The sequence below is a fragment of the Pseudonaja textilis genome, chromosome 11 (assembly GCF_049901715.1).
Source record: "Pseudonaja textilis isolate UNSWEBS1 chromosome 11, rPseTex1.2, whole genome shotgun sequence".
Lineage (NCBI taxonomy): Eukaryota > Metazoa > Chordata > Lepidosauria > Squamata > Elapidae > Pseudonaja > Pseudonaja textilis.
Genome location: NC_142000.1, coordinates 13,046,800 through 13,062,175, shown reverse-complemented (window position 1 = coordinate 13,062,175; position 15,376 = coordinate 13,046,800). Strand labels below are relative to the sequence as shown.

The 15,376-nt window shown below is 42.5% G+C and overlaps 1 protein-coding gene across 3 annotated transcripts in view; it reads right to left on the bottom strand.

Annotated features, from left to right (window-relative positions):
* Window positions 1–1,576: 1,576 nt before the first annotated feature.
* Window positions 1,577–15,376, bottom strand: part of SLC7A10 (solute carrier family 7 member 10) — a 32,341-nt gene continuing 18,541 nt past the window's right edge. Inside the window, exons 3-11 of one of the 3 annotated variants that reach the window (XR_015744959.1) lie at window positions 12,351–12,502; window positions 10,607–10,732; window positions 8,772–8,925; window positions 7,833–7,956; window positions 7,598–7,701; window positions 5,796–5,892; window positions 4,638–4,787; window positions 3,342–3,460; window positions 1,577–1,914 (exon numbers count right to left, since the gene is read on the bottom strand). Coding sequence is in view for 2 of the 3 variants with exons in the window: in XM_026719113.2 (XP_026574898.1) it covers window positions 1,799–1,914; window positions 3,342–3,519; window positions 4,638–4,787; window positions 5,796–5,892; window positions 7,598–7,701; window positions 7,833–7,956; window positions 8,772–8,925; window positions 10,607–10,732; window positions 12,351–12,502 (1,201 nt within the window). In the remaining variant the exon portion in view is untranslated. Of the gene's footprint in view, window positions 1,915–3,341; window positions 3,520–4,637; window positions 4,788–5,795; window positions 5,893–7,597; window positions 7,702–7,832; window positions 7,957–8,771; window positions 8,926–10,606; window positions 10,733–12,350; window positions 12,503–15,376 lie in introns of all 3 variants that reach the window. The other 2 variants (XM_026719113.2, XM_087940628.1) reach the window with 2 other exon arrangements.

The following is a 15,376-nucleotide window of genomic DNA, read 5'->3' as shown; positions in this document are numbered from 1 at the left end:
TGCACCAATGGACCAAACTGTCACTTCTGCCTTCCTACCCAAGATACAAAATTGGAGGCTTCAGTAGAGTATACTGCGTTTAAAAACCTTGGGTGCAACCCCCAGGGATCTTCAAATGTAATTTTGATCGTAAAGAGATGGAGACAATTCTTAACTACACAAAAGGAGAAACGGTTTAGCAATGTTTTTCAGGTACTGGATAGATTGTACGATTTTGCACGATGACAGGGGCCTATTATGTAATGATGATTGATTATGGTAATTTAAAAATTGCCAGAAGCTGGCAAGAGGACAATTGGGTAATCCTTCTCTTTGTTAGACTAGCCATACCCAGTTCCTGCAACCATTCATCCTATGATTTAGCCTCCAGCCCCTTCATCATCTCAGCAGCTCTTCTCTGCACTCTTTCTACTTTTTTAAAAAAATCATGATGCTCACAATTGAACACAATATTAACAGATGAATAGAGTTGGTAGGGACCTTGTAGGTCATCTAGTCCAACCCCCCCACCACCACCCAAGCAGGAGACCCTGCACCATTTCTGACAGATGGCAGTGCAGTCTCCAAGTGTGATCTCATGACTGCAGTTTAAAGCGGTACTTTGTGGTTGTATTAACTTTTCGTGTGATCTTATTTCTATTCTGCTTATGCAGCCTAGAACTGTGTTGGCTTTTTGGGCAGCTGCAGCACACTCTCCTGGCTCATATTTAAATGATTATCCACTAAGACTCCAAGATTCCTCTCACGGGGACTATTGTGGCGTAAAGTACTGCAGTGCAGGGATGGGTTCGGTTCAGTGCAGGGATGGCAACCGGTTCAGACCAGTTCAAGCGAACTGGATGTTAAATTTGCATCTGGTTCACCCAAAGCGGTATTTGAACTGACCGGCTGGCCCTGCCTACCCCCCCAGCCCCTCCCAGGAGTCTCTACGTGGCCCATTTTCGATGGGCTCTGGGAGGGGGGAAAATGGGTCTTCCGGAAGTCCTGTTTCCAGATTCCGGAAGGCTCCAGAGCTCGGGTGGAGGATGTTTTCGCTCTCCCAGAGGCCCAAGGGAAGCCTCTGGACCCTCGGGAAGGGGAAAAATGACCCCGCCGGAAGTTCCGGTAGGCCAAGCCTACCCAGCAACCAGACAGCGAAACGGTTGCTGGGATCATCCCACCCCTGCTGCAGTGATTCCCAACCTGTTGTCTGCAGACCCCGGGTGGGGGCATAATGTCATCACGGGGTCCACGAAGGGTTGAAGAAATGTTATGGCTTAAATTGTGAGTTAATTGTGAGTCTTGGTGGTTTGTGGCCACAAAAGGTATTTAAAAGGGGGTCCACGGTGCAAAAAAAAAAAGGCTGAGAACTACCGAAGTACTGAATAAAAGACCGTAATAACCAGCCATGGTGTTTCCTTAAAGATGCGTTCGATTTCCAGAGAAGAGCCGGAGGAGAATTCCTCCTTTGGGGAATTTGCAGAAACTTCACAAAAGCCTTGCTGTCTTTCTTAAAAGGTGGCTGGTAGCAATAATTTTTTAATACCTGGCCATTTCAACTTACATGTAACATGCATCATGACAAAAAACAACCCCATTAGCCTCGTTTTACTTTTATTTTCTTCCTTTTCAGGATAAAGAGCTAAACGCTTTTAGGGTGTCTCCTAGAGTTGTCCAAATGACGGTCCTCATTTCTTTAAAAAAAATTTTTTTTAAAAAAAAAACCCAAATCAAGGTTCTTTCCTTTCCCCAGTCAAAAAGAAAAATGCCATAATGTAAACAAAATCTACTTATTCTGTAAAAAGTATCATTGTTTTTTTTAAGGTCTTTTGACTTCTTGAGAGGGATAATCGGCGAAAGGTAGATCGTCTTCAGGAGATCCCTTCTGAGGATAGACAACAAAACAGATCTTCTGGCCCCAGTGGGTTAAAGATTCTGAAAAAAAGATCAAAGAGCTAGATTATGCTAGTTTTGAGACTAGAGTGGGCATTATTAACTGGGAAGGCATTTGAACTCAACGGAAGAATAAGAACATACCGGTTGGGAGGGACCTTGGTGGTCTTCTGGTCCAGGAGTCACCAACCTTTTGGACCTCAAGGACCACCAAAGTCATAATTTTAAATCCCGCGAACCAGAGACCCTGGGAAAATCCCCCCAAAAGTCTGCAGGAAAAATCCCCACCCCGTTTTCCTACCGATTGATCCTTCTTTATTTGGGATCACAGGATCTCATCTCCAGCTCTGTTCTCGGGGAGAGGGAGAGAGACTTTTGGCTTCATGCAAGGAAAGCAGCAGAAGCAGCAGAAGTCTTTCTTTCTCTCCCCCAAACTCCACCAGAAATGAGTCTTTGCCAGCGCAGCCTCTTGGAACAAAATGCCTTACAGGGTCCCAAAATATCATTTCTGATGGTGTTTGTTCGCAATGCAAGCGATGCAAGCCTTGTGTTCCCGTGGGCCCTGTGGGCAGCGCAGCCTTGTATTCCCGCTCAGCCTGGATTAATTGCTTTGGGGGTGATGCTTCTCTGTGGACCACCAAAATTTTCTCGTGGTCCCCAGCCCACTGGTTGGCGACCACTGTTCTAGTCCAACCCCCTGCCCAAGCAGGACGACCTTATACCATTTCAGACAAATGGCTATCCAATCTCTTCTTAAAAACCTCCAGTGTTGGAGGATCCACAACTTTGGGGAGCAGAGTGTTCCACTGATTAATTGTTCTTACTGTCAAGAAATTTCTTCTTAGTTCTAGGATTGATCTGTCCTTGATTAGATTCCCATCCATTGCTTCTTGTCCTGCCTTCTGGTGCTTTGGAGAATAGATTGGCCACCTCTTCTGTGTGGCAGCCCTTCAAATATTGGAACACTGCTATCTTCTCAACCCTGGTCCTTCTTTTCAACATCTGCTTTGCATACATTTCAGACAAATGGCTGAAATCCAAGAGTCCAGTCCCATGGCTGGAATGTAAGATTAGACATTTGGGCTTGGCCCAAATTTTAATCCAGCATTTTGTTTTTCCCAGATTCATCTGGATTGTGCAAGAAATGGAGACCTCTCTCTCTTTTCCACTAGCTTTTGGACAGATGTTGACACCAACGTGAACATGAACTTTGAAGGCCCATAAGTCTAAATAAGTAGGTTGTTCATCAATTTAGAAACTTCTCTGATTAGGATAGCCAGGTAATGAGATGGGTCTTTCTAACCTTAGAAAGGTTAAGATTTCTAAGGCAGATTTCTCTACATCTGTAATAGTGTAAGTCACATAAGGAAGTACTTGGCAACCAATCTTGAGTTAATGAATGGATTATTTTGTAATCAATAGATATACTCGATGCTGCCTCCAAGGCTGTTTTCTTTTTTGTTTCTTACCTGTTATTCTATTTACACACTTTGGTTTGTTTTGCCAGTACACGCCAAGAAAAAACACTGGCACTCCAGTTAAGATGATAATCAGTCCAATGCCACAGACCACTGGCTCAGAATAAAAACTGAAGATTAAGAGAAAGGCCCAAAAGATCAGGTAAGTGATTGGAACCAGGAGGTTTACCTAAGAGGAAAGAAAATATTGGAAGGGTACAGAGACTTGTTGTTTCTGCCCCAATTCCCTTTGTGCTGATAGACAACATTGGACCATCTCTCAGATAGATCACCAGGAGCTTCTGCCTTGGCTAATCCCAATGTGTCATGCCCTTGTTGGAGTCTGATTCTGAGGGGGAGATTGAGCAGATGACAGGGAGTGTGAGTGTGGCTCCGGTGGCTGTGGAGGAAATGGGAAAAGGGCACAGTCCAGCTGGGATTCAGAGAAAGACTCAGGGCCATCCCCTCTTCATCCTAGGGCATGCAGGGAGGAATGGAGAAGGGAGCAATGTAGCTTGTGAGAGAGAAGAAGGCCCTGATCCCTTTCATTGGTTGCAGTTGGGAGAACAGGATATAAGTGGGGCGTTTGCACACGGCTCCTTGCTGGAAGCAAAGCGTGCATTATCTTGGTCAAGCCTTATCTGGGTTTTGGCGTCCTCCCAATTCTGGGTGCTGCGTTATCCTCTACAATTTATCATCCTGGCCTGCCGTGTTAATTACTTCAGTGTGGTTTGTGTTGGTTTTTTTTATTTCTAATTATCTTTACTTTGGGTTCGGACTGCATTTCTACCCTTCGTAGACTGTTTGTTGAAGAGTTTGTTATCCAGCCAAGGATAACTGGACATTGGGGCCAAGTTGGAGGCATTAAAGGGAATTTAATCTACTTTTGTGACTTTGTTATTTTTGTGTCATGCCCTGGGTCATCACACAATGCCACACTTCTGGATGACACCACCCCAGATTGGTATCCTTGACCAACATGACCATGGGCATTATGTAGATCTGGAGATCAGGGAGACTGTAGTCCTGATTGTTTAAAGCTCACCAGGATCAGGAACGTAAGCTCATCTCTACCTTTTCTTAATTCATGGGTGTACCTAACGATCTGGCAGGTAAAGGTGGAGTAATTTGACATCAGAGCCTCCAAACTGCTTAACAAGTGGGGGTTATAAACATGACTGGTTGCAAGTTACTTTTTGGAATGCCATTTTAATTTCAAACGGTTGCTAAATGAATGTTTGTAAGTCAAGGACAACCAGCAGAGGCCAAAGAGTGGGAGAAGCACCAGACTGCCCCACTATTTTTCACCTTGATGGGTCTGAAGATCTGAGGCTGTTTCCACCGTAGCACAAGCAGGCCTATTATTGTCACTCCGTAGCAGAGGTAGTTGATGAAGGACACGTAGTTAATTAACGTGTAGGTGTCTCCAACCAGCATGATGACCACAGTAGCCAGGCACTGGGGGGTGGGGGAGAGAAAAAGGAAGGGGTGTATTCTTTAAATTGAGAATTTCTGGAAGAAACAAAGGCAAAAACTTCCCCAAGGTTAAAAATGCAGACTTCAAAGGAAGAGTGGGCACATGATACAAGGATCAAGAGACACGAAGAAGCTTTCCCATTCAAATAGCTTAAGCCAGGGGTTTCCAATCTTGGGACTTGTGGACTTCAACTCCCAGAATTCCCCAGCCATCCACACGTGGCTGGGGGATTCTGGGAGTTGAAGTCCACACGTGGCTGGCTGGAAAATTCTAGGAGTTGAAGTCCACAAGTCTTAAAAGTTGCCAAGGTTGGAAACCCCTGGCTTAAGCTATTGCAGGGATGACAGAGCTATAGCTAGGACAGGCTAAGGAGACACTACAGATGAAAAGAGAGGGAGGGAGAGGAGAGGAGAGGAGAGGAGAGAGAGAAAGAGAGAGAGAGAGAGAGAGAGAGAGAGGATGCATAGCAGATGAAAGGGAAAGTAAAAAGTTGAGGCTGTAATGTTATTACTTATTCTATTTTGCTAAAAAGAATTGGAAGTCAATGTTTTTCTTTTCTCTTCCCCTGCTTTAACCTACACTTCTTTCTCTTCCCCTTCCTCTTCTCAATTTTCCCAACTGGTTTCACTTTCTTTTGTATTTTATATCTTGATAATGAAATTAATAAAAGGAACCAAACCGTGAGCAGCATACAATAACAAATGGCTGTTTGTAAGATTAGCTGCCAATGGAGTCATAACGCTATTTCATGATGGTTTGTCTTCACGCTCTCTTTCATTCTTTTCATGGCTTCACTCAGCTTCCAATATCTGCCACCTGAATCCGTCTCTTCGCTCTATCTAGTGATTTTGGCTGCACTTGAGTAATACAAGTACATTTTATTTTTAGCGTGGCTGATTTTACCAAATGTATTTGATTGGTCTTCAATTAAACCAAGAGTCTTTCCGATTAGCTATGTCAATCAATTCTACAGGAATAGAAACACCTACGCAGATAAGGAGAGCAGGGATTGGGGTGCAATTTTTGACATGGATCATGGCCAGAAGACTCGGTAAATGACCTTCTCGGGCACCAGCGAAACACAGCCTAAAAAGAGAGAGAAGAAAAACCATTCTCCTAAGCTTGTTTTATTTTAACCCCTTTTTCAGCAAACACATAGTTTAACTTTCTTCTGATGGCGGAAGATACAGAAACCCAATGAGGAATATTTAACACTTGGGGGGAAAAAAGATTCAGTTTGTTACTTAAGAGTGGCAAGTGACAAAAATAGGTATTTCACACCTCCAGTGTTCTGTTTAGAGAGACATTGTCTTCCCACAGTCTGGTACTTTCCAGGTGTGATGGATTTCATCTTTGGATGGCCACTCCACTGTTTCATGGATAAAGTGGAAGAGGAGAACATAGATGTTGGCTTCATATACTTTAAAACATTGGGGTGAGTTAGGAGGAGAAGAAAAATCAATGGTCTCTAGATGCTTCTCAGTTATGGGACATTCCTCCCAAGTTGTTGAATTCCTGGATGCCTTCCCCTGTCTTCACAAACTCCCTAATACAATATCTACTGAGAATGGTTAGTCTAAAATTCAAGCTCCCCAAGAATGAATGGGATTTGAATGTACAGTCATGGGCATCGATTAAAAACCACAGTGATGTCACATCATGCGATTGACATACAGTAAAACCCACATAATTGGTGACATGATATGATGCACATGGGCTGATCTGGATGCCCATAAGATTAATATTCTGGCTGTGACACTAAGTGTTTTCAAAAGAAGCCGATCCAAATAAAACTAACATCTAATTAAACATATCTATGGAGATTCTCAGTCCCGAAGGGGCTTTTTCAAGAGGCAGCTGGACTTTCTGGTTTTTCTTTGAAGAAGTTTCGCTTCTCATCCAAGAATCTTCTTCAGTTCTGACTAGATGGCGGGGAATGGAGGGATTTATACTCCATGCAGACAGCTGGTCATTTGCATCCTTTTAGAGGGTCGTTGAGGCTACTTGGAGATTTATTTGTGTCCTCAGATAAATGGGAACTTCCACGCCCATTCGCACTACTCAGGTGACCCTGAGGACACCATCAAACCTCAAAGTGGACTCAACAACTCTCTCAAAGAATGCAAAATGACCAGCTGTCTGCAAGGAGTATCAATCCTTCCATTCCCCACCATCCATCCAGAGTTAAGGAAGCTTCCTGGATGAGAAGCAAAACGTCTTCAAATAAAAACCAGGAAGTTCAGTTGCCTCTTGAAAAAGCACCTTTGGGACTAATCAAACATGCTGATCCAACAGTTGCCCCCAAGATTTTTCTCTGAAAGGCAGGAACAGTTCACACAAACAGGACCACTGTCTTGATCATATTAACCCAGTTACAGCTAACTGGTAATATATATTATCTCTGATACTAAATATATAGCGATTCTCAGCCCGCTTACACTGTGATGATTACTTGCTGATGACAATCTTATCTGCCATAAATTTGTCAAATTTCTTTCTAAAATGGCTCAAAACCTTTGGCATTCCCCAATCAGGACAGCACATCCAATCTTACATTCATATTGTCCTAACATCTTAACTGCAGAATTAGCTCCACGGACACTCCTTGCAACTTGCAGGGCCATCTAAGTATATTATGAGCGCCATGTCCCAAAATGTTGTTTAGCATGAAACACACCAGAACATTCCCACTAAAAAAGCAATGATGTTTCTCTTCCCGAAGTAAAGAAATTTTTAAAAAAGTGCTCATGAAAAATAAGCAAATAAATAAATAAATCGTACTTTATCTAACCTTGAGGAGGTAAAAAGGTATCCATTTATTCCTCCAAATGTAGACAATGCCACAGACACTGGCATAACCCAGGAAAAATAGCCCAGTAACTTCTCACCAAATGTCTAAAGCAACAAAAGGCAGGAGGAGGAATGGAAACGAAACATAAATTGCAACGCACCAAACAGAAAGCAAAAACGAATCATTTCAATGAATCCCAAATGCAAAGTCAAATTCCGGGCCATATTTTACTTACGACCGCCACAGCATTGGAAGACAGGAGTTCTTGGGGTGACATGGCCGTGAAATATGCAACATTGGTGAAGGTGTATACAAAAGTCACCAGGGGAATGGAGATAAATATGGCACGGGGTAGATTCCTAATTTCCAAAACAAAAATGAGGGCGGGGGATTTGATAAGCATTGAGAACCAAGGCCCGAGAAGCAAAACCCAACATGGACATGGACTATGGTCAACAGGCAAATTAGGTAGAACGTGAATGAAATGTATGCAACAGTAAGTTGCGTGAATGTTAGACCAAATCACATTCCATGCATGTACATGCAAAAAAAGGTGAATAGCCACAGCACAGATTGGCCTTCTTATAGAACCATTTCTATCGCTTCTTTCTAATGCTGCTAATGTAGCTTAGTGGATGGCTAAAATCAGTAAACATTTTACCATGGTTGATCATATTCCCTAGAACAGAGGTCTCCAAACTTGACAACTTTAAGACTTGTGGATTTCAACTCCCAGAATGTTGAAGTCTGCCAGTCTTAAAGTTGCCAAATTTGGGGAGCCCTGCCCTAGAAGCTTGAAAATTGGGCAGTTTAAAGGTGCTAATCTCATTAAGTATAATGAAGATTGAAAACTCAGATGCTGAGACATTTGCCTAGGCTTTTCTGAGCAGTGCGATTTCCTATCCAACTATTCTTCTAAGCCAGGGATGTCCAACCTTGGCAACTTTAAGAACTGTGGACTTCAACTCCCAGAATTCCCCAGCCAGTCATGTTGCCAAGGTTGGACACTCCTGTTCTAAGTCTTCCCATTTTGTCTACCTCTTCTCTCTCCTCCTATTGGTATCATCTTCTTTTCTCAAGCAATAAGAAAACTGATCACTGTGATCCAGTGGGGCTGTAGGACAACAGCTTGATATCTCTCCAAACCTTGGCCAAAGTGCACAGGAACACTTACTTGCGTGGATCAACCAGTTCTTCTGTCACGTAATTTAAGAAATTCCACCCACTGAATGCAAAGGAACCTTGGAGAAATGCTAGCGCCAAATGTCCCACAGATGGGGTCATCCAGAAGCTGAATGCATTGCTTGGTATTAATGCTTCATAGTTTTCTACAACGAGAGCAGACTTCAGTGAGGGCATCATCAGTTCACACAAACACATCATGTACTGTAGTCAAGATGGCAGATGGTCCTGCGTGATTGAAATCCCGTCCCTTTTTAATGTGTATCACGTGAAAAAAAAAAGGCTAGGATTCACATGATGGAGCTTCAGCTATCTTGTTGAGTTTTGATTCAAGCACACAGAGAAGTGAGGGAATGACTACAAGAAAAAGCCACATTCTTGTTATCTGGACACAACCATTCTTGATCTCCCCTTGAAGGGCCTTTCTCACCGCTGGGGGAAGAAAAGGAGAAACACCTGGAGAAGCACCACAAAAGAAGGGGATAGCTTGCTTTCTCCAACGATGAAAAGCACTGCTCACTTTTTATAATCTCCCTGTTTTTTTCTAGAGCAAAATCCCCTGGAATCACATCATTTGGTGGGGAGGAACCCCTGTAGAACAGTTCAATCCATTTTTTAAAATAAAACTTCCCTGCCCCGTGACTGATTCAATCTCTTGGCAGTCCTAGTTGAGTGATGACACCTGCTTCTTCCCTTCATTCTTTCCTCTGCCCTCAATTTTACTCTTGTTGAGCCAAATTAAACCCAGGATGAGTTTATGGACACACAACCATGTTCTTTGCAACACGTTGGTGACAATACAAAAGTGGTTTGCCTCTTTTTAATTCCTAGTCTAGCCCATCACCCTGGGATTGAGGGTGAGTTCCCATTGAGCGACAGTCTTAGATCCAACTTCTCTCCTTCCAAGACCAGCTAAGGAGATGCTGTTATATTCTCTAAAATAAAAAGTGGGAATTCTCAGTCATGCAGGTCATGGTTGTCCCAAAGGTGTTTTTCACCCCAAAAAGTAACTAGACTTTGTTTTTCCTTGAAGGAGTTTTGCTTCTCACCCAAGAAGCTTCTTCACATAATTGAAGTAGAGAAACATCTTCAAGGAAAAACAAAGTCCTTTTGAAAAAAGCACTTTTAAGACAGCCTCCAAAAAACCAATTTATCAAACTATGAGCTTTTCCATCACACAGTTGTCCTGTTCCTTTTATGGGAATGGAGGTAGAATGATCAGCAGAGCCTTGGGGATGTCAACTCATAAAATATTGCTATAGTCTTTTTAGAGTTGACTACAGAAAGGGAGCAGCAGTGCGGCAACTTGCAAACCAAAAGTGCATTCCATGAATGTTTTCAAAGATAGTAACTAGGTGACTGAAGTTTCTGCCGTGCAAAATTCTAACTGGAGAGCATGATTGATGACTTTTGGCTATGGATGTGTCCCATTGGAGAATATGAATTACAATACACCCAGGGGATGGGGGGAAAACCAGGGTCAAGGGGGACAATGAATTACAAGTCTCAGGGTTGGCTACAAGCCCAGGCAGTACTGGCATGTTAATTCCCAATAAATCCTTTTAAAGTTTGGGAAGTTTGGTTCAAGACTCATGATTTAAATGGAGGTAACAGCTAGAATCCTGACAGGGGGCATAAATTGCTTCCAATTGTTGATTACACTTGACGTTCACAGCCCAAGGTAAGTCTTGGAGCCCACCATGAAGCTTATCATAGATGTTTTCAAATATCACTCACTTGAAAAACAGTGGGATGCGAGAGTTTTCTAAAAAGTGTTGGATTTCATGCAGAAGACCATTTTAACACTGTGGGGTTTTGTATCGGTACCTTTGAAGATCTGCACAAAGCCAACAGTTATGATAAGACCCAAAGCCAAGAGTTTTCCTCCTGTGAAGATGTCCTGGATTCGTGTGGCCCACCGAACACTGGAGCTGTTCACCCAAGTCAACAGTGCTAGAGATGAGAAAGCAGAGTTCAGTTCCTCAAAATGGAAAGCAAAAACAGTATTGATATCGGTATCTGTAGAGAGGAGTAAAAAAAGTCAAGGTGGCAGCCCCAACTACCTGCTTGAAACCCCGCCCTTTTAGCTAAATACTTGTAAATAGGGAGTGGGGTTTGGGGGATGTTGATTGGACCATGTGCCTGACTGTTTGGAAATGGGGAAAACTTTTAATTAGGTGAAAACCATGGGAATATTCAGAGTCGGTTTTCACCAGATCTGTACCAATATGATGTATCCAATAAATCTGTTCTTTGAGGAACCTTCTTGCCTTGGAGCTCTGTTTATTATGGACGTATTACTTGGAACACTCACAATAACACCAGAGCTCACTGCAACAGCGTTGCCAAAAAGAGTTGTAAATCTAATCTTACAAAGCTTCTCCTCCGGTAATACTGATTTGCAAACTAGAGCATACAAAACCTTTGCTAGACCAACACTTGAATACAGCTCTGGTGTCTGGAATCCGCACTGTATATCAGACATTAATACAATTAATTGAGTCCAGAAGTATTTTACAAGAAGAGCACTACACTCCTTTGTTCACTAACAGAATACCCTACACCACCAGACTTGAGATTCTAGGCTTAGACAACCTTGAACTATGCCAGCTAAGATTGGCATAGTACATAAAATTATGTGTTACAATGTCTTACCAGTTAATGACTATTTCAGCTTTAACCACAACAACACAAGTGCACACAACAGATATAAACTTTATGTAAACCACTCCAAATGTCAACTCATAAAATATTTCTATGGTCTTTTTAGAGTTGCCAGCAGAAAGGGAGGGAGGAGCAGTGGGAAGCTTGCATTCCATAAATGTTTTCAAAGATAGTTTCTAGGTGACCGAAGTTTCTGCCGCGCAAAATTCTAACTGGAGAGCATGATTGATGACTCTTGACTATGGATGTGTCCCATTGGAGAATATGAATTATGATACACCCAGGGGGTGGGGGAAAACCAGGGTCAAGGGTGACAATGAATGATGTGTCTCAGAGTCGGCTACACCCAGGCAGTGCCGGCATGTTTACTCTTAATAAATCTTCTTAAAACTTCTGAAGTTGGCCTGAGACTCATGATTTAAATGGGGTAACTGCCAGAACCCTGACACCAAACTTGATTGCAGGAAATACAATTTCAGAAAGAGTGGTCAATGTCTGGAACTTGCTACCTTACTCTGTTGTCACCTGCTCAAACCCCCACTCCTTTACCCTCAAACTATCCTCGATTGACCTCACCCCTTTCCTAAGAGGTCTGTAAGGGGTGTGCATAAGCGCACAATAATGCCTACCGTCCCTGTCCTATTGTCCCCAATTATTAGTTCCTGTTTCATGTATTTAAACTTATGTTTATTCTTATTTCTATTGCATTGTAAATGTTTGACAAATAAAATTAATTAATTAAATAAATAAAATAAACTGACTCAGAGGCAAGTAGGTTCCTTAGCTCTGAGTCCAATCATAACCTTACGGGATAAAGAAAACCAATGATAGAATTCTTTATTGGCCAAGTGTCATTGGACACACAAGGAATTTGTTGTCTTGGTGCAAATGATAAATCCATACTTACATAAACACACCATGGAAAGGACTCGTGAAGCTTTGTAGGGCGGGATGCAATTGGGAAACATTGGTTGTAGCACATAGTTAGAAAAAGTCAAAGCAATAACAGCCAGGCTAGTTGGGTACATGATAAGGACCGCGCTCCATAGCAGCAGAAATCTGCAACCAATAGAAACAATTCAAGATATCTCGTTCAGGCTAGTCTGCTGGGCAGAACAAGCATGTGTAGGCCAAGTATTTATTGTAGAGAAAGATTTGAGAAGAAAGGAGTAGAGGGGGATCCTGCTTCTCATTTGATTTCAACCCACTGTCTAAAGGCGAAGGGCAGTCAAAACCAGGAGGCAGAGTTAAGCGAGTCAGTAGCCTAGAACCCTTGAATTCCCACAAAGATTCTAAGTCTAACCCCTCTTGAATTCCACCAACTCTTTATTTAGCATCAATTTAGTGTTGAATTTAGATGACTAATTTTTTACATATAGGATTGAGCAATCAATCTTCTTAACAGCAACTTGGCACTGTATTGTCCTGATCCTTCACACCTGATACTGTCCTTCCCACCAGCATGATTAAATGGGGACTCTGAACGCTCCCTAAGCCTACCGAAAAACAACACAGCAGAGCAACATGTGAGGGACATGTTCTCAAAAGACATCAGAAAAGATCATTCGCTAGGACTGAGTAACAGGGGTTAGCCACTGGAGACCACTGAACTGGGGAGCCAATGGGAGAAGTAATGTAGTGTTGCAACTATGCAGTCAATAACCCATCCCCCCCCCTTTTTTTGCACATGCCACAATGCTCATAAAAAGGGCAGGACTTTGAACCTATTGTTATTGTTATTATTGTTGTTGTTGTCATTATTATTCATCGCACAGTCAGCCAGATGTTCAGACTTCGTTTGGTATTTTTGTCTACCTATCAAGTCTTTACCAAGGACCCGGGATAGGCAAATCTGGATGTTTGATGGAGTTACAGATATCGCCACAGGATGGAAGCTTTTCCAAGTAAAGCTGCCTTCTGCAATTGACTGATGGCAAATTTGTCAATGCCTATGGTGTTCAAATGGTGCTCCAGTTGTTTTGGGACTCCACCCTATTACTATTGGTATTGTTGTTGTTTTTATAATTATTATTATTTTGTACATATTGGCCATCCAACTCACAGAATTCTGTAGCAACCCCTTGACCTCCTTTCTCTCTGGATCGGTTACATGCCTGTGGTTATTGATAAGAAATCCCTACATTTCCTATTGTTGCCATATTTTCTCTACTGGTCACCTGAAAGATGGACAATGGTTGAATTATTCCTTCCATTGTCCATCGCAGAGGGAGCAGAAGTTTGCACTTCGCTTTGGGAATTTGCTATTGCAAGATTGTCTGAAATGGTATAGGGTTTCTTGCTTGGGCGGGGGGTTGGACTGGTAGACCTCCAAGGTCCCTTCCAACTCTGTTATTCTGCAGGAGCCAATCTGGGTCGGTCAACTGGACCAGAGGTTTTGTCTTCCAAGCTTTTGGATTTGTGCTGGAGCCCATCTTCACAGAATATCTTGGCAAGCGGCTAGACAGAAGTTCTCTAAGTGTTGCGGTTATCCAGCAGCTGAGGAGAGCGAGGATTCAGATGAGGGTCCAGGACCATTAGGGAATGGACTGCTGCCTTCAGAGATTGTGGGGGCTAGCAGCAACGATGAGGAAGTTCCCGAGGCGCCTGTGCCAAATGCGCGTGCGCGCGCAGGTTTGCTCGCAGGAAAGAGCAGCTGCAGCAGCACGGGTGACTCGGGAGTAAGGCTGCAAGTTAATGGCCCCTCCTTCAAGAAGATAAAAGCCAGTTGTGAAACTAACCTTCTTTGCAGAAGACAAAGACGTTTTGAAACTCCAGCCTCGTGGACATTCCATTATCCTGAGTTTGTATTTGAAGATTCTTATTTTGCAAATTATTCCCTGTCTGTTATCTTTTGGCAAGTCCAACACAGTTTGGCAAGGCTTGTGCTTATCACAGCTAATTATTTTGTAAAAGCATTACAAGATTTCTGTTCCTTTTGAATTGTGTTTGATTTATTGGAAAAGGGCGTGGGTCCTGCAATAGTTTGAAAGAAGATAAAACTTTTGGTCCAAGTTCAGATCCTGCAACAATCCTGGGACACATATATTTGCCTTCATTCGTGTATTATTCTGTTATTCTGTCAGGTGTGATGGTGAAGGCCAGTAACTTAGTAGGCTGGTAACAACCACAACAAAAACATTAGACCTTTTCACAGAGGATAAATCTGTTAATATTAGTGGAACGTCCTTATTCAGAGGCAGTAACCAATGAATAAAAAATAATCCACCAGGTTTTCTCATTTATTATTCCTTGAATCTGGACCGAGTCTCCTAAGATTAACATAGTTGCCTCCAAGTTACACATTTTCTGAGCTCATTTACAAACCAAATGGAAAAGTTTCCCCCTTTTATTAGGCCCCGTGTTTCTCTGCATTACTTCTTTCAAGTTTTGAAAAGATGATTGACATTTCTGAAGCGTTTAAAAACCTGCAAAGCCCATTTGACTAGGAGAAAATGCAACTAGAGCTCTTGTTGAAAATAGATTTGAGTCTTGCACTGCAATAAAAACACAGCCCTGTAAAGAAAGGCAAGATTAAGGGATCTCCCACTTGAATTATGTTTGGCTGAAGGATGGGAGTTAATTCCTCCATAAAGCTGAATTTTCAATGCCGCAGATTTCAGTTTTTATATCTCCATTTAAAACTCTTGATTCGGTCCCTTCCTTTGCTGCAATAAACATTGATTTCTAGACAAGTCTGAGCTTTGGAATTTATCAGATGTTGCAGGAATAAAAACCTTCCTTTTTGTTGCATTTTGTCATTTAATCCCGGACCTCACAAGCAATCTTCCCCCAAAGCAATCTGGCTCATTGTGCCCCTATAAATACAAGTTAGGTCCTGCTTATCTATCAGCACAGACCTGCTCTCCCTTCCTCCCAAAATCCAATTTTTATGCAGATGTTTTATGCTTCTCTGCACAAAACCAGCATTCCGAC